General features: G+C 39.9%; 1 protein-coding gene across 6 annotated transcripts in view; it reads left to right on the top strand.

The window, feature by feature from the left end:
• The window catches only part of CFAP99 (cilia and flagella associated protein 99), a 53,945-nt gene extending 33,416 nt beyond the window's left edge, over positions 1–20,529 (top strand). For 5 of the 6 annotated variants that reach the window (XM_061467455.1, XM_061467465.1, XM_061467487.1 and 2 more), the window contains 6 exons: positions 1,925–2,129; positions 3,830–3,971; positions 5,108–5,259; positions 8,784–8,989; positions 16,587–16,749; positions 19,144–20,529. In XM_061467455.1, the coding sequence (XP_061323439.1) occupies positions 1,925–2,129; positions 3,830–3,971; positions 5,108–5,259; positions 8,784–8,989; positions 16,587–16,749; positions 19,144–19,311 (1,036 nt within the window). In that variant the 3' untranslated portion in view covers positions 19,312–20,529. The remainder of the gene's footprint in view (positions 1–1,924; positions 2,130–3,829; positions 3,972–5,107; positions 5,260–8,783; positions 8,990–16,586; positions 16,750–19,143) is intronic. The other variant, XR_009745918.1, reaches the window with a different exon arrangement.
• The last annotated feature ends 3,682 nt before the right edge of the window (positions 20,530–24,211 follow it).

The raw sequence follows: 24,211 nt of genomic DNA on the forward strand, positions 1-24,211 counted from the left end.
TATGAAATGCATATATATATTAAGCTATACAATTTAATATATCTCAATTTTCTTCAATGGTTTCAGGTCAACTACATAACAAATTTGATACTTGAATTTGTTTATATGTGTATAAGAATACCTGTCAAATTGTGTCGCAGTTAGATTGGAGGTTTAAGAGTGTGATGCTGCACAAGATAAGCTAGGTGCTGAGGGTGGCAGCAAAGCAGGTAATGACAATGTCCTCACTGAGAGTAGCTCAGTTCCATAGTTCCCTGTCAAGACAGCAGAGCAGATTCAGTGACAGACGGAAGGGTTAGCCAATGGTCCAGTGATTGCTGTATGAGTCCATAGTGATGAGTCAGGGCTGAGGTCAAGCCAGGAAGCCAAGTCAACAAGGCAGGGTCAGCAAGGTGCTAGGCTGGGTGCAGACATACCTACAGTGTAGCTTAGGCAAGGACAAAGGCTATTAACAGCTTAAATGCGGCTCCCAAGGAAATACTCTGTGAGCTTACTTACACACACTCTACCTAAACTAGCAGGACTTTTCATAGCTCTTCCTCACACAGTAATCTCCACTCCAGCCTGATCCAATGTTATATGGTTGTATTGCATCTGAGCTGTCTTAAAACACAAGCAACTAAATCCTAGGCAAGGGTGGGGAAGGACAGGTTGCAGGTCCTTTTGGTGCACTTAGGGCTCTAAGGAATGCTGATATAAAGATTTCTCTGACATAAGGAATCCTTATTCAGCAGCACAGGTTTTCAGCAGACATTAACTAGGAAGAGGACAACTCCTGAATGGCTACTGTATTCTGTAACTCGAATTACAGAACATTTTCACTAATAATTTTTACAAAGATAAAGCCTGTATTGTGTCATGATTTAGTATTAGTTCTAATTCACCTAATTTAGCAGGCTAAGCACTAAATATTGTTAAAATTTCAAGTCCCAGAATGACTGCCTAAGGCTGGATTTGGTCTTTGGACCTGGAAAATTTTGGTATATAGATCAGGATTTTAGCAGTAAGATACAAAGCATCGCTCAGGTTCTGTATCAGCTGTATATGTATAGTAAGGGTATTTTGTAGTATATGATACTGTTCACTCTATCTGGCAGAATTTTATTATGATACTGTTCACTCTATCTGGCAGAATTTTATTCCACTCAGCAAAGGAACAGATTTTCCCTGTAACTAAACACTATTTTATATTAATGAGTTTTAATCTTCTGCTGCATTTAACATACAACAGATACATATATATATATGCATTGGGAAGCAGCCATAAGATGCAGTTCACTGCTTTTTTGTGTCTCTGCCCTAGTTCTTGGCTCATTCGCTCCTGTGCTGCAGGACTTTGATGGGCCAGCCCCAGGGCTTTACTATGCTCTTCTCTCTCAGCTGAGCACAGAAGAATAAGAATGTGGCTTTGCTTAACAGCTGAATACTTCTTTGCTTCATTACAGCAATATTATCTAATTGACAAAATACAAAACAGAAATAGAACTAAGCAGAAAAGTTTTTAGTTCTCTGTGTTAAAGTGGCCAAGAAGATTGTCAAAGAGAAAAGTTATTTGTTCTCTCTACCTCTAAGTAAAGTAATCCCTTGAGAAAATGTACATACCTGCAGCCTGATTCTTTCCGTTCCTTATGTGAATCCGTATGTAGCTAAAGTTTGCCCTCTCTTGGGGCTTTGTTTTACTAAAAACTCAGATCCATGCCCTCGTGCACTTTCTTCCAGTCTGGCTTTCCCAGGCTTTCCACACAGTAGGAACACCTCTTAGAGTGGAATTAAAATCTGTCAAATGACTTTGCAATGATTGCTTTTTTTCTCTCAGAGATCAAACACCTTATATCACGGCAAACTGCTAGAAATGTTTTATGAACCGAGGCAAGGCTGCAGAGCCAGATCCCCACAACAGGATTTGTTTTCCTCTCTCTTGCAGAATTGAAAATTTGCTGCAAGGGGCTGGAGACCCATCTGAATTCTTGGAATGGCAAAAACAGATGCGTGACAAAGATCTGGAAGAACAGCTGGCTGAAATAGAGTATAGGAGGCTTCAAGGAAAACTGAGTTATGAAGAGGCAGTTCTAGCCCATCAGAATGTAATTCAAGAAAATAAGAAGAAAGCTGATCTAATGAGAGAAGAGGTAATAGATGCAGTGGTGTTCAAATTTCCCTTACATTCAATCAGTGCACAATACACCACATATATAAGAAGGTGTAAAAGTTCTATACAGTGTCTTTACTCACTGGAATTTACAAACAATGGAAAAATAGTGCTATAACTTCCAGGTATACCAATGCTTATGCATTAAAGTACTTTTTACAAGTGTTTGATTTGATTGAAAACACTTACAAAGTAAATTGACTAAACCAGAAGGTTAAAGCCTCCTCATGTCAATTGTGCATATCATTTTTGAACAGATACTGAGATACCAAACACGATTTGCAATGAAATCAGCAATATATGGCTAATTTAATTATCTTGTTAAAATGAGGGCCACAAATCTGAGAGGATTTGTTTTCTTAAACTGATACAATTCTTCATATTATCTGACATGCACAGATCTTTCTTAGGGGAAAGTTCAGGCAGAAAACCCTCTCTGGATCTCTATATATGGAAAACTGAATACTTATGCCAAGAAGTACTTTCACACAGCTTCTGATCTGGCAAATCACAGTTTCTCAAAACCATTGTTAGATCTTTTCATTATATTCCCAACTCACATTTTTTACAGTTCTTTTCCTATCAACTAAATAACTGATTGAGAAATAACTAATGCTATAGATTTAAATTTTTTCTTAGTCACTAATACAGGCCATTCTTTTCTATTGCCCCAGTTTGCTGCTACACCCTGTAGGCCACCCACTACATTTCTCTTGGCACCTCTCACAGATGTCTCTTCAGTGTCTCAGCAGCTTAAGATGGGACCACAAATGTACAAGATTTTCATAAAGACACACTGCAAAAAGGAAACTTGCTTAATCAGTTCATTTTATACTCTATAAAATCTTTCAATTTTTTTTGGCATTGAATCTTCGTGTCTGTTTAGACAGGCTGTAACAAGAACTTAAAATGAACCCTGCTATGTACAATTTGGCATAGCATGATTGCTGACACTCGTTCCAAAATTATTGTAATTATTATATTCACCTCAATTTCAGAAACATACATGTTTTATTTGTTAACAGAAATGCCCCATATGTATAGATTTAGGAATTTAGCAAACCAGACTTCCTCTAACCTTATCAATTCCAGGCAGTTCCCTTCGCTTGCCAACAGATACCAGCAGGGCACTTCATCCATGTGAAGATCTCCAGAAGTACTGAGCACCAATTCCCCATTCATTAACAGTTGTCATGCTGACCCTTCTCCTTTCAAAACTCTTGTCTTCCATCTAAAACAGAAAAGACAATAAGAAATACAGTTTTCCATTTCCTGTTCATTTCCTGTGACAAAGAAAGGAACATGATAGCCAAAAGTGGACTTCTGTATGTTATAGAGATATGACTTAAGCCCAAGACTATCCTGCAGGCAAACAACCTGCTGTGTATTAGATTAGCACTCTTCCTGTTATGTCACAACCAGATCCAGAGACGGGGTTGTCTGGTTTTAGAAACGTGGGAGGGAATCCTGGAAAATAGCAGTGCAAATGTTATTGGTAAATAAAACATAGGGAGGGGAGCTTAAAGATGGGTCTCTGTGTTGTCCCCAGCCAATGTCCTTGCTACTTTTGTGAACAATGTAGTATTTCAAATCCAATTTTCCTTACCCTATTTCAGTGATTTGAGGCAATCAGATCACCAGTTACCACGAGTTTTATTCACCTGTTTGTTTGGGATTTAGAAAGCAGATCTGATGCACCAGTATGAAGAGAAACGTCTGCAGGAACAGCAAGAAGTGAGAGATCTGGTGGAGCAGGTCACAGAAGGACACAAGAATGCAAAGGAGGCAAAAATAAAGCTGCAGAAGTACAAACAGGAGATAGGTACTTACATATTGCCAGAAAAATGAGAGATGATGACAAATGTCCCCAGATTACTTCATCTTTCTTTTAGTGGACCTTTTCCTTTTGAGGGAAAGATCCAGGATATACATTCCCATGAATGCATGATTATGAATTCCAGGAATAAGTTGGTAATGGGTAGATCAGAAATTCTAAGCTACTGGTTGTTTAAAAGGAAGAAATACAGCACTAATGTTCTGCAGTTACTTTTCCTTCCATGTGAAAATAGCATATGTGAATGGCTACTTTTTGTCAAATCAAGTTACAAAGCTCAGATTCTTGTGATTCATATCAGTAAGAGAGGATTTGTTTAGCAAATGTGAAAGAATCGTGGCATAAAGTTATTGTCTTCACCAGACAATACAGACCAGGGAGGAAGACTGTAGCTAAGAAAAAAAAAACATCTCCCAGAAAAATAGTATCACAAGGGAGGATGTAGCACCTCCAAGACAGACCAGTCATTAAGATGAAGGGAAATGTTACTGTTCCTCCATTATTCTTAAAGAAAAGTATTCAGTTAATACATTAGCTCATGAAAGTGCAGGGAGAAAGCTGTTCTGGCTAGCATGGCTGTACATATTCCAATGCAATGCCATGTTAATACATACTGCATGAACAAGCTGCCTCTAGTTGTGTGTATTTTGGTGAGCAGACTTTTCTCTGCTTGTGTATACCCATATCAGTAAGGGTTGAGGTGGGGAGAAGGTATTAGCCACTCTGAAGTGGGCTATCAAAGCCTACCAGCCCTTGCAAGTCAGTGAGTTCTAGGATATATATATAGAGCTTGGGAAAAATATTAGTATTAGCTATGTTTAATATCCTTTTATTAAATAATGAAACTATGCACAAATTAGAACAGATATTACAAAGCAGTAATTCAAAGTGTCTACTTTATGTATGTATACATGTTTATCTGCTGAATAGACTGATAGATAGTGTAGGTGTGAAGTACTCATTTGTTTCTCTAATCATTCCTCCCACCAATGCCAGACTGTTCCCTCTAGTACGTTTAGATGAATATTATTATCGTTATTCATAAATGCATAAGAATTTTCCTCCAGATGGATTTCTTGTTAAAATATGCAATCAGCTAACAGAGATTAGTTCTTATCTTCCAGTTCAGAAAGTTTGTGAAGAAAAGGAAGAACTTCGTCGGCAAGCCTTAGAAGAAGATGAGGAGAAGCTCAGGAAAAGATCTGAACTGATTCAACAAATACGACTTATTGGGTCCTTACCAAGCATTAGACACAAGTTTGTTGATTTAACAGAGGTAAGCTCAAAGCCTACTGGTTTTACATAAACGTATACTTCATGTGTTTCATACAAATGCATACTTTATGTGTTTCACACGTTCAGAGGAATTGTGTACTGTATGCAGATACATGGCAGTCTAGATGCACAGCATTAAGTACAGAGTGACCCCATGAAATAAAGGTTAAATCTGAACTGGAACTTCAGAGTATATAAAATGAAAAGTTTACCAGATGGAATATTCTGGTGGTAAGTGAAATCTTGGTCCCCTTGAACTTTCTTTGAATTTCACCAATAGGCTCTGTGTTTCCTGTTATCTTTCAAAAAGAGACTGGCAAGTTACTACAAAATGTTCTATCCACCTTTACACATTTACAGATTTGTCAGTCCTGGATAGGGACTGAATGAACACAAAGTTTGGACAGATCTACAGTTGTTCATATTGCAGTGGTGACTGCCATGGTAATTAGCAAAATAAATTTCCTTTGCTTTCAAGATTGTCAACACTCAGATACATGAAAGAGACTGTCAAAAGAACCCAAAACCTGCTGAGCTGTTACAAATGTGTTTTGCATATGACGTGTGTGTGGTTAAGTCTACAGTAAATGTATCACAGACTTCTTGGACTTACTGATGATGCACAACAACTGATATGCCTGAGAGTGGCCTTTGCAATGCCCACTTTTGCAGAACTTCCAGCACCCAGAAATCTCTTACTTTACCAGCAAATTGGAAGTAGATTAGCTGAAAATACTCTTCCATTTTTCTTATCCACACTGAAAGAAGAAGGGAATCATATGAAATGACAGAATAACAATTTTAATAGAATCCTTCTGGTTGGGTTTTTTTTCTTCCTTTCTTTCTCGAGTATTCAAATGTCGATCACAAATTAAAAACTATCCATGGTTTGTCTGTGAAAACCATGCAGAAGGAACAGGTCTTTTCCTCTGTGGTGCTATTGGAACAGTCAGTATGATGCTTTGGTTTTATTTCCAGTTCCATTGAATAGAACTGAGCCATCCATTGGTTCCAAAGCTACGTACTAGCTTTGCAGCCACCAGTTAAATCCCCCATTTCATTTATCAGATTCTGGAATACATTTAAAGTATGAAGTAAGTGAACAAGAATAAATCAGCTCAAGTGAAATTAAGTCCATAAAATTCTCATTCTCATAATTTTAAAGTACCAGTTCTTACCTTGATGGCACTGAAGTTGCTTGAACACCAGTATTATCTATTGCACAAATATAGGACATTTCAGATTTTAGGAACCACTTCACTGTCTTCACTAAGCATTTCTGAAATGCAGAAAGTCAAAATATTTAGCCTCTTTCTATGCTTCTAGGAGAACCTCTTTCCTAGACCTTTTTGGTGTCTGCTTGCCATGCTCAAACACCGCTGTTAGTATATATGCCAGACTGCAAAACATTTTCCTGTCACTTCCTGTGAATATAACTTGACGGCCATTGACCAGTTTAAATTAGAGGCAAGGTATTACAGCACTTTCTATTTGCAAATTCATTCTAAAATGAAATCTGAGTAGGAGATAAATGCTCACTTACTGTTTCAGTAATCTATGGTAGTATGTATTTTTCAAAGACATGCAAAAATAAACACTGATTAATATTGAACTCTTTTATCAGTCTTCTACTGATGCTCCTGGTAACCACTGTTTAGGTCATGTACACATGAGGAGCATGGAAGCAGCCAAAATGGAAGAATCAGATCTCAGGTGAAAAAAACAGTGATGATCTGTTCTTACTGACTCAGTTTTGGAGCTTTAGAAAGGGAAGTGATGGGGACCAAAACTTCAGGAGAGACTCTTGCAAATCTTGGAGGAATCTCCAGGCATGGCCACCCAAGACACATTCCCCTTCACTGACAAGTTTGTATCATTAGATTCCACAGACTAATTCAGTAATAATACCTCATAAGCACCAGTGTTGTAACAGCTGAGCCTGGTTATTTGTTGTATTCTGTTTTTTTGTGTATTTATTGTCGCTGTCCCCCTGCATTACTGTGTTCTTCATCTCTCTTGACTTTGCCTCTGTTTCATGGACCCACTGTTCTGAACAGACAGAATGGTCACTGGAGGATGAATACCTGACTACATTGCTTAGATGGCATCCCAGGCCAGAGAAGAGGGACTGGACCCAGGTTAATACTTGCAGCCAATCTGAGCATCTATGACACAGCATCCTTCTGTTTTCCTGGATTTTCATTCCTATCCCTTCATGTTCTATCTTGTGAAGACCTCAAAAGCAGAAAGGCGACTACTATTCTGTCAACAACCCACTCAGTGTTCAATACAAGGGCTTTTTTTTCCCTGTTAAAAAGGGTTTCTTGAAAAAATGAAGGCTCTCTCACTGAAAAATTTCTCTCCATTAAAAGGACTGTAATGAGTTTTACATACATATGTTTATCATTAGCACTTAATTTCATTCTGAGAAATACATTTTGGAGGAGTGATTGTTCTTTTGTGTGTTGTCCCTCTCCCGCCCCCCCCCCCCCCCCCCTTTTTAAACATTGTCATTAATTTTCTGCAAGTAGTTCTATGGGACTAAGTAGACCAAAACCTAACCAGTGTTCCACTCTTAATGTTATACAACTGTATAGCAAGTCACATTAGCATCTTGACTTCCTGTACCCATATATTCCATTATAGCATCACATGGTACAAGAGGTAAACTGCAGATGTGTACCAAAACTATGCTAAGAGAGAGAAAAATTATATTAGTTGGGATGAGAAGGATTAAATTTTATAAAGAAAGATACACAGAATCTCAACATTTGTGTGGGTTTATGCAAGTTTTCCATCTATGCAGATGTATATGTGTGTAGACAAGAGAAAGGGAGAGTGTATGTAAGAAGGGCCAAAAAATTCAACTGATCACAAATTTGTTTAGAATTTATCTGTCTTCATGTGCAAATGAAGGTGCAGAAGTGTCTCAGGCTTATTATCACCGTAATTGTGATGTGGATATTTAAAAGCCTTCCTGAAACTTTCAGGTTTGGATATTTTAACTTTGTGCATCAAAATCTGAATTTCTTGGGTACAAAGCATCGGTAGCGCTAGTCTTTTAAGATAAAAAAATAGATGCCATCATAGATCAGATCCATACTTTGGAAATATATAAATACAAAAATTGCATAGTTTTTAGTGTAAAGTCTGTTCTGGTTTTACTAAGTAAAAAAAACCAAGCAAACACAGTTTTACACATTTTAAAACTTCAAAGTTCTAATTAAAAGATAAGCCTGCTAGAAGTTTTTTGGATAGCAAATATGTTGCATTTATGATTAACCTACTGTATATTTCAATGCTTTTTCATGAAATGTTTTAGTAACTTTGTGGTTTTACATACCAAAGAGATGCTCTACAAATTAAAACCAGCTTGTAAGTAACAGGTTAGGGCCATTCCTGTATTTCATGAAGTCAAATATATTTAGCATGATTTGGAACACACTCAAAATACTCTGATTTTACACATTTACTCTCCCCTTGGTATTTGCAGTGCTATTCAAACCTATATTTCTCATTCTCCAGACTGGTGGCCACGGTTTAACTTGTGAAATGTCAATAGTGGAACTACGTGAACGCCTCGCTCTGCTCAGAGAAGAACAGAAGGCGGCAGAGGAAGAGAAGAGAGACCGGATAATTTATGAAAAACAAGCTAAGGAACAACTTCTTCTAGACAAACTGGACCAGATTTTGGTATTCAGAGCAGAACTCAGCCGAGCAGCTGCTTTAAAGTCAGTATAAAACAGCATGTGACATTTAAGACATTGCAACTTTGTTAATATTTTGCTACCCCCTCGAGGAGAAAACAAGTAGAGAGCAAAATACTGCCCTTCTAGAAATCACTGTGACTTTTGTCATGGATTACATTGGGGCAAGCCTTCCCTTTTTAGTCTGGAAAATAATTTGCATTAGATTTAACAAAGCTTTTTCATTATTTATGGTTGAAGAGGCTCTCTATGTTGGTGTTGACAATATTGCCCCAGGATTCAGAGCCAGTATTACATACTGAGAATTTCTGCCGTTCTTCTGTTCCTTTTCAACTAATCAGAACTAATTTGATGTTATTAGAATCGTTCTAGCTTGCCACTTACAGTGCTTTCTCATTCTCATCTAAATCAATACATTAGAACTATAGTTTTCTTCCTTCAATTTCATTTGTTATGTGAAAAGGCAGGCATTATTCTAGACGTTAAAGATATTTTAGGAAGGAGATTTTCTGATTAAAATAATAAGTTATAAATTAAATATAGCAGTAGATCAAAGAGAAAATTCTTTGCTAACAGGCTCTCTGATAAAATTCTATATTCATTATTCATATTTATAATTCATTATCATATTTATTATTCATTGTCATAAAGGATCCATAGCCATCATAGATGCTTCACATATGCAGAAGATAGGTCCCTTCCACAAGAGTTTTTAATCTAAGTTAAAGCTATTTACAAATAAAGCTGAGCAGGAAGAAAGCCTGCGTAGAAGTATAAAATACAGCACACCTCTTGATCTTCTGCCATTTTTACTGTATCTTGACTATTTGCCATTGTTTTCTTGCACATTGCCTTTCACCTTTTCCCTTTTGGGTGTTTGAGAGATTAGTCCTTGTCTTGCCATATTTATTTTACAAAGAGCTGTTCAAACTCTGAAGACATATTCTATCAGGCTAAAAACACTCGTCTTTAGACATGTCTCAGATTCACGTTCATAGCTGAGATACAGAAGGTGGCTTCTCAGAGTTCAGTTCATGTTGTTGACATCATCCAGTTCTAAATCTCAGTTACAGAGGGCAGTATTGACGTATTCATTTAACTAGTTTTCACTAGTCCTAGCTCTAATTTGGTTTGTTGCTAATAGTTAATCTCTGAAGACTGGCCTTTACTGTCTTAGTACTTAAGAAGATAGTTTAATGAATTTAATGAATTGATCACTGCCGCTGCAGTGGATTGACTGCATAGATCACTGACCCTCTCTTCTATAGCATGTATCGAGAAAAGATTTTAAGACTAAAGAACCTGAAATGAAGTTGGGGCTGGAAATACACTCACATCACTAAACATTCAGTGTTGTGGAAGCCTGTGGGAGCAACTCAAGCCACTGCTTTCCACAAGAGATGCAAACTAGCCATTAAGAACTTGTGTTCTACATAAAACCTGTGTCACTAGTGGCCATTTAAAGAATCATTTGTTATGCCAGATGTGCCGCCTGTGAGTTTTGTATAGTACTGCGTTCCTTTAAAATAGATTCTTTGGCTTAATTCAGATCTAAAACTGTTCTGATTCTGAAATAAGCTATGCTTGAATGAGAAGCTAATTTTGATTCACTTTTTGGTCCTGGCACTTGAAATGTTTATTTAGGCCAGACCACCATGTCAAAGACAGCAGAATCCAACTTCAATTAAACACTTCATTTGCAAACTTCTACTCAGACTCATGATAAGTAATACAGTAATTTTAACGGAGCACTGTTTGCTCTTCAAATAAAGGAAATATAAATTTTCATTATAGATGTTGTAAGACATTTCCTTTCATGGCACCCAGGCAATCTATGTACATAACTCAGAAGCATCTACTACAAAGAGGCATCAGCAAAATATAACTGAATTGTTGTTCTTTGGGAGCGTATTTCATGCATTTTCACCTAGAATCCAAATCTGTGGTGTTATTTCTGTTACTACAGGAATATGGCATGTTTTGGCCTATTTACAAATGCCAGATACTTTGTTGCAGATTTTATTTCTCTCTAAACAAACTATAGGCTTTATGTGTTAAACCTGATTGACAGATCTTGAATCCTGAAATACCTGTCAAGCCAGTGTGAGTGATTAATTGCTGGGGTTGTATTATTGACACACTGCACAAGAGATGTAAAAAGCAAATCTTTATGTTTACAGAATCAATTCATAATTACAGGGATAGAATAGCAAATCTTACCAGTGGTCTTCATGATAGCCTTATGCATCAATATAAAATTACACGTTATTTCTTAAGCTGTGTTATGTTGAAGGCCACTACTAATCAGCTGAAATACGGTGGCAAAGCTTTGCTGAACAAATGTGCTTTCACAGTGTCAGCTGGAGTTTAATTGGGTCCCTACCAAGCAGGTTCCTTTCAATATCATTTACTAACTGACATACATCAACACAAAAGCAGCACATTGAGCAAAGATATAATGAGCTGTATTAAACAAAATAGGAAATGGAACATGAAAAATGACAGACATCAGCCTTTAATAGACTGCAAGCCATGACATCCATCACAGCAGCAGCTTTGTGAGTGCTTGCAGAACACTCAAGAATCAATTCAGTATGTATGCAGGATGTCCCATTAATTGCTAGAATTTCTCAGTTTGAAAATCAGCACTGGCATATGAAGTGGACAAACATTTGAGTTCTCAGCTTTCGCACATAAGCACCAAAAGATATATGTGTTTGAATACATGCTAATGAACTAAAGTTATGTGCCTGCATACTTCAGGTGTGATTCCCTTTCATTCCAGTGAGGCTACAGCTATTACTGCAAGTAATTTAATACACTAAGAACCAAGCAACAGATCGAACCATTTGGTGCTGAGGCTCCCTCCATCCACATTATCTGTGGTTTGGGGGTTTTACTTTGATTTCGGTTTAGTATGGTGTTAGGACTGCATGCGCTCACCATTCATGTGGTTTAAAGTTGTGCCAAGAGGAAAGTAATCTCAAAAAACTTCACATACTTCTGGTTCCTCTGTAAGCCCGTCTAGTGAAAAACCACACTATCCTTTTTCTTGTCTCCCATAGATGACAGCAGTACATCCGTGCCCCTACCTATGTACGGCACACGGAAGCTAGCCTTATTTCTGTTCTTTCTCATGTTCCTGCCTTGTTTGTTTTGCTGCTCATTTTCAAGTGACGTGACAGCACCTGCTGCCTGAGCCTGATCCCCTCTCCAAGTCATGCCAACATCCAGATGAAGGTAGCAGCTGCAGTTCTTGACTGCAGGGTGACAGTCTGAACTGACACTAATACTCCTTGACTTGCTTGTATATGAGGAAGATACACAGACTCTCACCAACACAGATGTTTACCATATTCCCATCTCATGCTGTGGTAATGGTGTAGAATGCTGGGGTCTTAGCACTGGCTTACAAACAATGGTGTGTTTGCCAAGGTGGCAAAGCATTAGCTTCTCTCCCTGCCACTGCCAGTGCTCAAAGCCCTCCTGACAAGGGGCACTGACCATACACCTTGCACTTGGCCTGAACTAGGGAGGGGTGAAAATAGTGTGAGGGAAGCCATGGCAGGAGGACAAGGCAGAAGGCTGGCTATGAAGAGGAGAACGAGCAGAAGGGAGGGTTAAGGATGAATGGTCGTGACGGTCCTTTCCAAGTAGAACAAGCTCCCTAAAGCAGGTGTTCCCTGGAGTATCCAGCTCTGACTTAGGGGGTCAAAGGCCTTCTGGGTGAAGAGGGGAGAATGGAGGCACAACGTCCAAAACCCATAAGGCGCCCTGGCAGCACACCCCTGTGATGCAGCACACAACTGAGGGAAGGAGGGGGCAGACAGCACATGGAGGTGGGAAGATATAACAGGGGAACGTGTGCCATGCTATCCCTATGTTTGGCTGTTGCTTCAGATATTGGAGAACATAGCCTAGAATAATGAACATCCCTCTGAACATCAGGAAGCACTTCTTTTACTGTGAGGGTAACTGAGCACTGGCATAGGCTGCCCAGAGAGGCTGTGGAGCCTCCACCCCTGGAGATACTCAACGGCCACCTGGACATGGTCATGGGCAACCAGCTCTAGGTGGCCCTGCTTGAGCAGGGGGGAGTGAACAAGATGAGCTCCAGAAGTCTGTTCCAGCCTCAACCATCCTGTAATTCTGTGAATGAACTCTGATTATACAGCTTCATAATCTTTATTTCAAATGAGGCAAACACTATTATGAATAACAATCACTTCCCCACCTAAAATTAAATGCTTAATAACTTAATTGTTTTGGAAGGGAGTCAGATTTTGGGTGCTTAAATCCCTCACATTAGTACAAAATAGTAATCAATCTAATAGTGTAGTGTGTTTAAATGTCAAAATAATGACTCCCTTAACAGTGAACTGTTAACAGTTAGATACATTAATTTTCCTCACTGCAATACCTAAGAATTACACAGTGCAGGGCAGAAAAAAGGCAAAGTACTGTGAAGTACGAACAGCCTCAGTCACTGGGACTGAGAGTATGAGGAAGTTAAAAACCCCAAAGTTTATTGCACTATAAGGCAATCTTACTTGTGCTTTTAAAAATATATTTGTATTTATTGCACAAGACTCCATTTTGTAAGGTGATCTTATAAATACAGTCCTAGCTGCTTAAGTTGATACTGTAATGCCTAGAATGATGAAGTAGCCATTTTCACTCCATCTCCTACAAGTACTGAGTCAGTTAAGAGCTGTCTCCTTACAATTCTGATGTACAGCTGGAGTTTGAAAATATAAATGAAGGGCAAAATGTAGTTTTCAGGAGGAATCCTCTGTGCAAATCTTCATATTCTCCATTTTGTAAACACAGCTGTGAAGACCTAATCCAAGTGTTCCGAGTGTTTTCACTTGGAAAGGAAAACCTTTCATGCTGAATTGCTGCTGTTTCAGTTGTAAGTCAGGTGGCCTACTGGACCTACAGTTCATTTGGCCGCATCCTAAAACTGCATGGCAGATAGTTAAATAATTACAAGGGATATGTAGGTAAAAAGATGCTGGACTGCCCAAAACTTATTTATTTTTAAAGTTCATTATATTTACTAAGGAAATTGTTGAGACAACAAATATGGGATGTGAATTGCAGTTTACGATGCCTGGAATATTATTTCAACCAGGAAGGCACTTCCATTTTACCCATCACTGATGGAATTATTCTGTACTTCATCTCGGTATACCCAAATCTTTGTTCTGTTGACTGTATGCACAGAAAGTGAATAGAGAACGAAAACAGTGGTAGATAAATTTTCATTGCTTGCTTTCATGTCCATATTCTGTTAAATCTTCCACTAATCCCTTACTTTTCGTCCTCTAAGTAGTTTATACACACACCTCACACTACTACAAACTTCCATCAGCACATTCAAGAATCTCATCCTTAACACTAAAAAGTAGTTTCTGACAAGGGCACTAAGAAAACACTAGAGTTTGTTAAACCATTTCAAATACATATGGACTTCAAAACTATTAACTGTTTTTTTAGTGTCTTTGGTAGAGAAATATTTTTTAATTATGGCAAACTTGCAGAGGGACAGGCGACTCTTACCTGAGACCAAACTAAAAGGAAATTAACAAATTCTGTTTTAGACCAAAGATGCGACATTACATCTTAGGAACTAGGAACTAGTACGATTCTTAAAGACTATTGGTTTTCATTCAAAGTACTCTTTCAATACCGGTAGCTGGTAAATGAACTTAAAAGTAAAATTAAAATGGTTTCTGCACATTTTTTTATAAGTTAGCACATAATTTTCTGTTGAATCTGGAGAAGATTTTTCTAACTCCATTCTGACTGGCTGTTACCTGACTTCCTTAGCCAATACATGATATGGGGTGCTTCTATCTTGAGTCCTTAAAATTCTCAACTGACCATCACAGAAAAAAAGAATTTTGAAGTTTTTTTTTTCATTCCTTCCCCTCTTTGAGTTTCTGTTATGATGTGGCAGCTGCAAATCTATGGGATTGACAGCTTTGGGGAATAGTGTAGATGACTGGCACATGACTTCATGTAGAAGAGGACTGAATATTACTCTGAGGATAAGTGACTATTTATCATGTTAATTCAGAAGCAGCTGTTGCTGCTTTATGATGTTAAACCCCTTGCTTTATTTCTTGTAATTGTATTTACAAGAATCTGGATTTGCATGTAAGGAAAGGTTTTATTGCTTATTCCCACTGAAAATATCTAATCATCATTTATTTACATAAAACCTGATGGTAACATTCTCCTATATCCCTTGGAATACAATGCCTTGTTACAATGCAAACAGAAATAAACCATGTTCTCAATTAGGTTAAGTGATAGTGCATAATTTTTACATTTACAGAATAGTGTTAAAAATTGAGCTCAGTGTAGCAGAATATATCAGAGTATTAAGGAAGATAAGGAAGTGTTATGCTAACGAGACAGCATGACACAAGCAGCAGAGAGGTTCATAAAATGTCTCACGAAAGCAACTGGAAATGACAAGCTGAGCTAAACTATGCCCTTACTTAGATTTCACAGTCACATCACATTTCAGAATGTAACTAACATGGAACAAATCTCCACTTCATCCAGCTCCTGAGGATCTCCCAAGGTGAAAGAAGTGTGTGGATCCCTGGAATCTAGATACAGTAACTTTTTAAGGCAAATTGGTGGGTTTAGCACCAGAAGGAACTTCCTTCTTCCCCTTCTTCCAGCTCCTTCAGAAAAGTGTGCCTTTTACTGAAAACAGTGTGATGTAAGACCCAAGAGATAAGGGAATAGTTCTGTTACAAACTATTAAGGTGTTACCTACTTTCTTTGGTAAATCTAACACTTCCTTTAGCTCTGAATTTGGCCAAAGAATCACATCTGCTCATGATGTAATATTAATACTACAGCTTGATCATACTAAGCCAAATTCAAGAGCAGCGTTGAGTAAAAGAGGAAGTTGGATGTTAAGTGAATCACTATGTAATGTGGTGTAACCTGTATGAAGAAACTGGGAGTAAATTGTGCCAGTTGAGTGAAAGTAATCAAGAACAGATAAAATGTAAACTCAAGGACAGAAAAGTAGCTACAATAAAAGAAAAAAAAAAAAAGGAAGACTATCCAATAACCTCTTTCTTATGCCTTAATTTTATGCTGCACATGGTGCTGTCAATTTATGATCACCTAGACCAACTAACCTGAATGAATACATCACTGTCCCATTGATTCTGAATCTGGGCATTGAGATTACACAGGAAAGAGTATCTTTCATTTGCCAAGGAATATAGCAATTGAGATGAATACTAATGATCATATAAGGAAAACTACATAGTTCTCACAAGCAAAAAGCTGAAGTATTATCACAGGTTTTGCACATGTTTTTTGTGAAGAATGTCATGTCAGGCTTGAAGTACTTCAGATATTGTCATCATGGCATCCCGTGGGAAGAAATTACTCTATACTGTTTAGTAATGCTGTTCTGTAAACAAGAAGCAAGTTGTGAGTACCACATTCAAGTTACATGATTTAAACCTGTTCTGAGTCCCAGAAGCAAGAGCAAATTCATTATTATCAAGGTATATGCTCAGATGGTTTTATTTTGTAGTTTGATATTACTTTACCTTCTCATTGCTTCTTTTTGTTTTTGCAGGAAAGAAGAAGAGAAAAGAAAGCCCCAGGCTGGTGAAAGGCCTGTGAAAGATGAGCGCATTTTAAACCTGCAGAAGAGGATTGTAGAAAAAAAAATGGAGCGTAAAAAGCAAGAAGGACTCTCAAAGATTACCACCCAGAAAAGCAGCATCGCATCAAGGAAGGTCTGGAGTTACATAAGGAGAAAAGCTCTGCAATAGACCTGCTGTTCACAGACCTTTGCTCAACTGCCAGCACTGGCAAGGGGGCCAGAGGCAGATGGTGCCATAGATGATTGGCAACAGCAACACCCTGTGTCCTGCACAGGCACCATTTCTCCAAACCATGGCCTTGACCTCACCTTCTTGTCACACAATCTGCTACCACAGAGCAGGGCTCATCTGTGCGACATATAGCTTCCCACTCTTATTTCCATACACTCTCATTCCATCAAAGGAGTATCTTACCCCCTGTTTTAACTCCTGTCTTTCTCAGCTTCCTACCACACATACCCTGTTACACGAAACTGGGATGCTCTCCTGTGTCTCGCCCAAGGCATATTAAGAGTTGGTCATTCCCATGCATTTCACCTCAGCCTGGTCCCACGTTGTCATATGGAAGCACCAATAGGCTGTAGGCTTCATGTTGTTTCACAGTGGTTGTGTTTCCTCGGCAAGTGTCTAAAGTGGTGAGGAACTAGTGCTTCTGCTGCCACCTCAGCCACCACCTCAGGTCATGCCTAACATCGAGAAGTGGTTCATATACCAGTAGTGTAACACAGCATGTGGAATGCTGCAGGGAACAGTCATCTAGATGATCTTAAGGTCCTTTCCAACCCTAACTATTTTATGATTCTATAATAGGATCACTTTTTAAAAGCTGTACTAGCTCAATCTAAAAATACAAATAAATCTCCCAATCTGCTAGTAATAGATCTCTACCTATTTTGTGAGAAATTTACATGAAGCTGAATTCAATGAAGAGAAAAACTGTATTTTTCAAGTGTATATAGTTCTAAAAACCAAAATAGAGCAATCTTTCAGAGTATCAATGTTTGCTGCCTTCAGAATGCCCGTTTCAGGCAAGTAAAACATGTAGGTGCTTCTAGAGACAACTAGGTCTATTCCTTTCAGCAAAGCAAACAATGACCTACCTGAAGAAAGCATGTCCTAAATTGGGATGGTTTTCTGAACTGAGGTTTTGAACACATGCTTAAACAGTTTGCTGAATGGAGTCCACAGTAAAGTGGAAGCAAAAATGCAGACTTCAAAGGAAAGCAGACATATAATTACAATTGTGAGACATTTTTTCTTAATAAACAAAAAGAAATCATAAATTCACAACTAGAACTTTTAACTACCTGATGTGGGTCTGTATGTGTGCTGTGGTCTCATATGATTGAGCAAAAAAGCCAGGGTTTGAAAGTTGTTTCTTGAGCTAGATTTACACAGTAAGTCTCTTAAGCTGTCACAGTGGTTTTGTTTATGTTCTGCTCAAATGTTAAGACATATGGAAAAGAAGAAAAGAAAAAAAAACAGGGTTATTATGAATTATGTAACTGTTTTGGTTTATCTTAGATCACTGCTGTTCCACTCTACATGACTCTATCCAAATGTTACTACAGGAAAGTATCTCAGTTCTGGTCAGATATGTTACTACATAAAAGTAGTATCAAATATTACTACAGGAATATAGCTTAATTCTTGTCAGATATGTTACTACGTAAAAGTAGTATCCAAATGTTACTACAGGAAAGTAGCTCAATTCTGATCAGATATGTTCAGCAGCATCTTTATTGTGCTTGAACTGCATTTTGCTGAAAAAGGTGTTAGTGTGACTATAGGAAAAAATTCCTCCCTTAGTTATAATGCAGTAGTTATCTGGCATTCAGTTTGTACTGCTACTATGTAGGTTCCTCAGTTAGTTGAGAAAAAAGAAGTTACACAAACCCCTTGTAATAAAGTTCCAGATTGTGGCTTTCGTAACATTTGTGGGGGCCCTTTGGGTCCAATTAGTCAAGGCAAAGTTTATTTACAAATCACTATTCTATTCTTAATAAAACAGAATTTCTATTGCAATTTGGAAAACTAAACATAAGAAAAACTACCATTAATGAAAAAAAATTAATTTTTCTACCATTTTAAACGGAGAATCAGATGAAAAAAGTAGCAGTTTTCTGTTTGTTCTGAGCTTTTGGGGAATGCTCCCTTGCGAGCCCAGTTTTTGGATCAGCAAACCACTAGATTTTGGTAGGATTTGTGCAACTGTTCATTTATGGCTTCAAGAATAAACTGCTGGCAAAGAAGGAATGCAAGGTAGCAGCACTGAAGCAAACCATCCAGGTGTAGTTTTATCTTGACTTAATATTTTGTGGGGAGTTGCAGCTGTGTTTAATTCATCTTGATCTGGGCAACCCACCCGAGTTACCTTTCTATTCATCATGCGCAGTTTGATGTTGACAAGTCTCCCAATCATGTTAGCAAATAAACTCTGAAGAGTTTATTTAGTCTAATATGGTATCCTCTAAAAAGAACTACTGTATTATCTGCAGTCTGATCATCTGTGTCTCTTTTCTGCAGGATACTTTCCAATGGAACCATTGGAATGAACTGGAAGACAGTCGGGAAAGACAGTTCAAGATCTTTCAGCATGGCTTCATGGCCAGAGAAACAGCTCAGAAAATGTCTGCCTATGAGGAAGCAAGAAGTGGAGCCAAAGTCTGTATATTGCACACTGAAGCAAAATAAACTACAAATTCAGGCCTCCTGGAAATCTACCAGTGTGCCTGTTTACTACAAGGTTGGATTTTACTCTTTATTTCAACCTTTTAGTGTGATGAGAAAAATTTGGGTCATACAGGCACAACAGAATAAAAATGCATTCATTTTTTTGTAATAGAATTTTATTTTTATGCTATAATGATACTTTTTTTATTGTTAGAATCAAAAGCTTCAAGAAACCAAAACCTTACCATTACAGCTTGTACAGCAGAATGGCAAAATCATGGCTAAGAATGCTGAGATCTGTATTTCTGTTATCATTGTATCCTGTGCCATGGAGTTTACTATGCTCATTTTTTGAAAGAATAAAAATGAGGGCAAAACCCAAGCAACATTTGCTTACATATGCTTCTTTCAGAAGGTATGGTCAGCTGAAGTTCCTCACAAGTCTTCTAACAGGACAGTAACTGTGTAAGAGGATGATAAGTTTCAACACTGATTTTAGAGGATGAGGAAAGAACTGTTTAGAAGGTTTAGATGATGTAACAGCCTCCAGGAGCCAGGGGCTAGATTCAGTCACCCAGAAAGAGTACTATCACGGATATGAATCTCTGCAGACTTTAAAAGCAGAAAGAGAACATAACATTGTTTGATCTCTTTAGGGAGCTGCTTCCAGAAAAAGTCAAAATTCTGTTACTCACCTAAAAGATAATTTGTCCTCTACACAATTTCAAAATTGTGTAAAACAGCCTTTAAATCACAAGACTTACTCTAGGCACCAAGGCAAGAAGGACATAAATCCAAATGAATATCTGCACAGCAGTATGGCTATATGATATATTTCTGTTTTATCTCAATGCCAGTTACTACGTGTTTAACTATGGCTATTGCAAATATTTAAATTGAAGGAAAGTGTCGCTGACATTAGTCGGGCAGCTGCTTTTAATGCTCTCACAATAGTGAGAAATGTAATTCTCACTTTTTACTAAAGGAAGTCTAATGGAATTCTTTTGTTGCCATCTAGCTGTGAAGATCACTTCCACAATCTGCAAACTGATAACATGCTGTATATTTTAATCAAAGTAAATGCGATGTAGGGCTTATGTTCCATAGGAAGAGTTAAAGAACACAGGAGAGAGAAAAGAAAGAAGCACAGCAAGGGAACTACAGAGAAGAGGGAACTACAACCCAGTGTCTAGTAGGGGATTGTAATAGCTTAAATCACTAAACTCTTGGTGGCAGGGAGTTTATCTTCCTTTGTGGTTGCTCAGCATTGTATTCCAGAACAACAAAGCCAAGTGGTGGTTGTAACACCTATTTTCTAGAAGCTAGCAATTAACAGGGATGACAGTCATGACCTGAGATGCTGCATCGCCAAATAGTTCCTCTTAAACTTTATTCTGTGTCTGTCATTTAGAGATTTTAGAAAAACCCCAATCATTAAGAAAATAGATAGGCAGGTATATTTAGGTAGGTAACATGGAAATGTTGCAACCCCATCATACTGCATGTCTCTTCCCCTCTGATGATGTAACCAGTTTTCAAAATTCTTACTGAATTGCAATCAAGCTGATTCATAACGATTTCCTTCTCCGTATTTTCCCTGCTCTCAAAAGAAAGGACTGAGGAATAAAGGAATCTCAATAATCCAGCTGTAGCCTATTGCTACTTTAGGATCTAACGCATAAAGTCATCTTCAGAATCAATGTTCTCAGGAATGTAAAAGAATGTGAGTCTTTTAGGAAAAAAACAATATATCCCTATATTGATATTTCTGTGTCAATACAGCCTATTGATTTTTCAGTGATGGCAGGTCTTGCAACAGAATACACACAGTAACATTAAAAAGACCACATTCCTCCTGACAAATGTGGATAACACGATGCTGGAGGCAGCAGATCCTACCCACAACCACTCCACCCCTGGTCACTAGAGCATCTTCTCTAGTATTTCTGTTCCAGCAATGTGTTACACAGAAACCTGAGGTGATCCAATGCAGAGCTAGCAAAGGTCTGGTAGGACTTGTTAGCGTAACATTACAAAGGCAGCTGTAATGCCATTGGAGCCAAGAGAACTGCATTCACAGTGCTGCCTCAGCTGGTGTCTGTGGCACAGACCATCCACAGCCTGGTTATTGCATGATAATTGAGGCAGCAATGCCTCTACACTCATCACGCTTTTGCAGAAGCACAGGTAAATAATACATGATTCATTCATTTACACATTTGTCACACTATTCGCAGCCAAGAAGACGAACAGAAGTGAACAAGGCTGACTCTTAAATCACCTGACAAAACAGACTTACAAAATCAGAGGGTTTAACCTGTCTGATCTTAGTAACCTATTAGAAAACCCTTCTAGTGCAAAAACCTGCACATTCCAGAGGTCTCCTATTTCAGTGTAAATATCCAGACCACAAAAGCTTTCACATGCAACTACGATGTAAGGAGATATAAGGAGGTGCAAGGAGGCCCAGATTACCTGAGGAGGATGGGGGGGTTACAGCCCTGTGATGAGCACCAGACACAGGGTGCTCACACCTTGTGTAACACAAGTTGCTGCTGGGTAGCACTTGGCTCCTTCTTCCAAATCAGCCCTTGTTCTGGGGTAAAGCCCATATTCAGTGACTTCCTGATGATCCGATCTGCCCTAGAGAGCACAGGTATTTTGTTATATACATGAAAACAAAGACACAGAGGTAAGTTATGTTGGAATGGCGAGCAAAAACCCCAACAAACCTAGTACAGCTCTCAAGTGCTGTTCACCCACAAGAGAAGGCAAGAAAAATCCCCAGGAAAAGCTACGAGTTTACCTACAGTCAAGCAGCCGGGCACAGGGCAGGAACATCCAGAAAGGCCAAGATGATCCTTGCGCTAAGGCAGCTGGGGAAAAAGCCCTTCTCGATGGTGAGGTGAGGGTGTCAAAACACCTCTTAAGTGTTTATAACGAGTTACATGGAGGAGCTGGACTAATTAATACACAGGCAACATGTCACGATCTTCCAAGCCGATGGCTCTGATGAATTTTGCTCAGTGCTTTGGAAACACTTCTAAGAGATGGAGAGGACTCTGTGAGAGATGGAAGAGAATGGACCCAAAAGCTTGCTCTCCCACACCCCACCCCCCGGAACAACAGCACTGTAGCACACAGAAAAGCCCTGTCCTGCCTCGGCCGCCCCTTTCAGGGTCCGTCAGGCCCGAACTAACCCCGGGGCCGAGCAGGACCTCCCAATGGCGGCCGGCCCGCCTCAGGCCAGGCGCCCCTCCCACCCCGCCCCCACCCAGCCAGAAACTACAACTCCCAGCAAGCTCCGGGGCCGGATAAAGGGCGGGGCCGCGCGCCTCTCCCCTTCCTGATTGACGTGCATGCAGCCACTCAGCGAGCCGCGGCATCCCGCTCCGCCCAATGGCGGGGGAGCGGGGGCGGGCGTTGCCGTACACCACTGCCGGGCCGAGCGCTGAGGGTGAGTGGTGCAGGCCGAGGGGTTCTGTGCTGGCGGTGGCACCGGAGCGCTGCAGCGGCACTGGCGCTCCCGGGACCGCCTTGTCCTTCTGGGGTACCCGGGGCGGCAGGTAAGGGGTAGGGAGTGGAGCAGAGGAAGGGAGCCGCGCCCGGACGCCATGGGGGAGGGGTTGGCCGGCGCTGAGGGGAGCAGGGGCGACATCGAGCCGCTTCCGCCAGTGCGCGGAGCTGGGCCCTGCGTGGTGGGGCTGGGATGGCGCTGCCCCCTTCTCCGGGGCGGAGACCGTGACCTGAGCCTCTTTCCCTGGGCACGGCCGTGCCCGCGGCGCTGGCGGCCATGAGGGGCTCCCCCCACGCTGCTCCCGGCCTGCCCTCGCTCCGTCTGGGGCTCCGCAGCCCGGAGTCTGGTTCCTCCCCCCCCAGCCCCCAACCCCCGGCAGTGTGTTACTTGTATTTTTCCATCTCTGGGAGGCTCCGGGGCCTGCGAATGCCACTGCCCGGCTCTAAGCAGCTCTGAGGTCGGGGGACGGCGGGGCCGGCGGCCGCTTCCTGCTCCGTGTTGCGTTGCAGACTGGCCCGTCCCTGTGGACTGGGACAGGCTGCTCCAGCCTCTTGTGCTCGCTGGGTCGTAAACTGCATGTATTGCGAGGGCAGTTCAGAGTGTGTCCTGCAGTGGCTGAAAGAGACAAGTGCCGCTGGCGTTCCTCTGGAGAAACAGGAGTGGCCCAGCGGGTGCATCTGCGGGGGGTTGGTCTGTCCTTCCATTCTGTGTGACAGCAGGAGTGAAGGGAATGCAGCTCTCCTACCTCAACGTCCCTCTACACTTCCATTACAGGGTGTTTAAACACTCAACTTGTTTTTCCTTTCTTCTGATTTTGGGACTATTGAAGGTAAGCTGTAGGATCTCTCGGAGAAATTAATGCACATGGAGTAGCAAGGAGCCTTTCTTCTGGCCAGTCTCCATCTGATTTTGTTGTTTCTGAAACAAGACATTGCCCAACAAAAAGTTTTGGTGTGTTTCATTCTGTGGGTGTTTTGTTAGCTTCTTTGTTTAAACTTGGGCTTCTCGTCTGTAGATGCAGCTGACTGCTTAGAGCAGGCAGGGTGGTATATCTTTGTTTTGATATCTTACCTCTTTTTATAGTGCTTCTCACCAAGCTTTTGTAGTACGGGACTGTTTGACCTAATTTGGATAAAATGTAATAGACTCAGGTTCTGTTTTCAGTAAAGTCACTGTTTTAGGTAAAGTTACTGTAGTGCACCTGAAAGCAAGGAGAATGCCTTTAAAGTTAGTGGAAATACAAGTGATAGGAAAGTTTTAAAGAGTGAAATGGGAGATATTGCTCCCTGTGATGATAAAAAATTTAAGACTAGCACTTTGATTGGTACACACGTGTTCTGACCACAGATTTTTTTTTTATCTGCTGCATCTTTAATATTGTCTTTCCTGTTTTTAAGAGTGCAG

Source organism: Pezoporus flaviventris, unplaced genomic scaffold (genome assembly GCF_033815535.1).
Source record: "Pezoporus flaviventris isolate CSIRO_AGI_PZ_B2104156 unplaced genomic scaffold, CSIRO_AGI_Pfla_v1 ptg000002l, whole genome shotgun sequence".
NCBI classification, from domain to species: domain Eukaryota; kingdom Metazoa; phylum Chordata; class Aves; order Psittaciformes; family Psittacidae; genus Pezoporus; species Pezoporus flaviventris.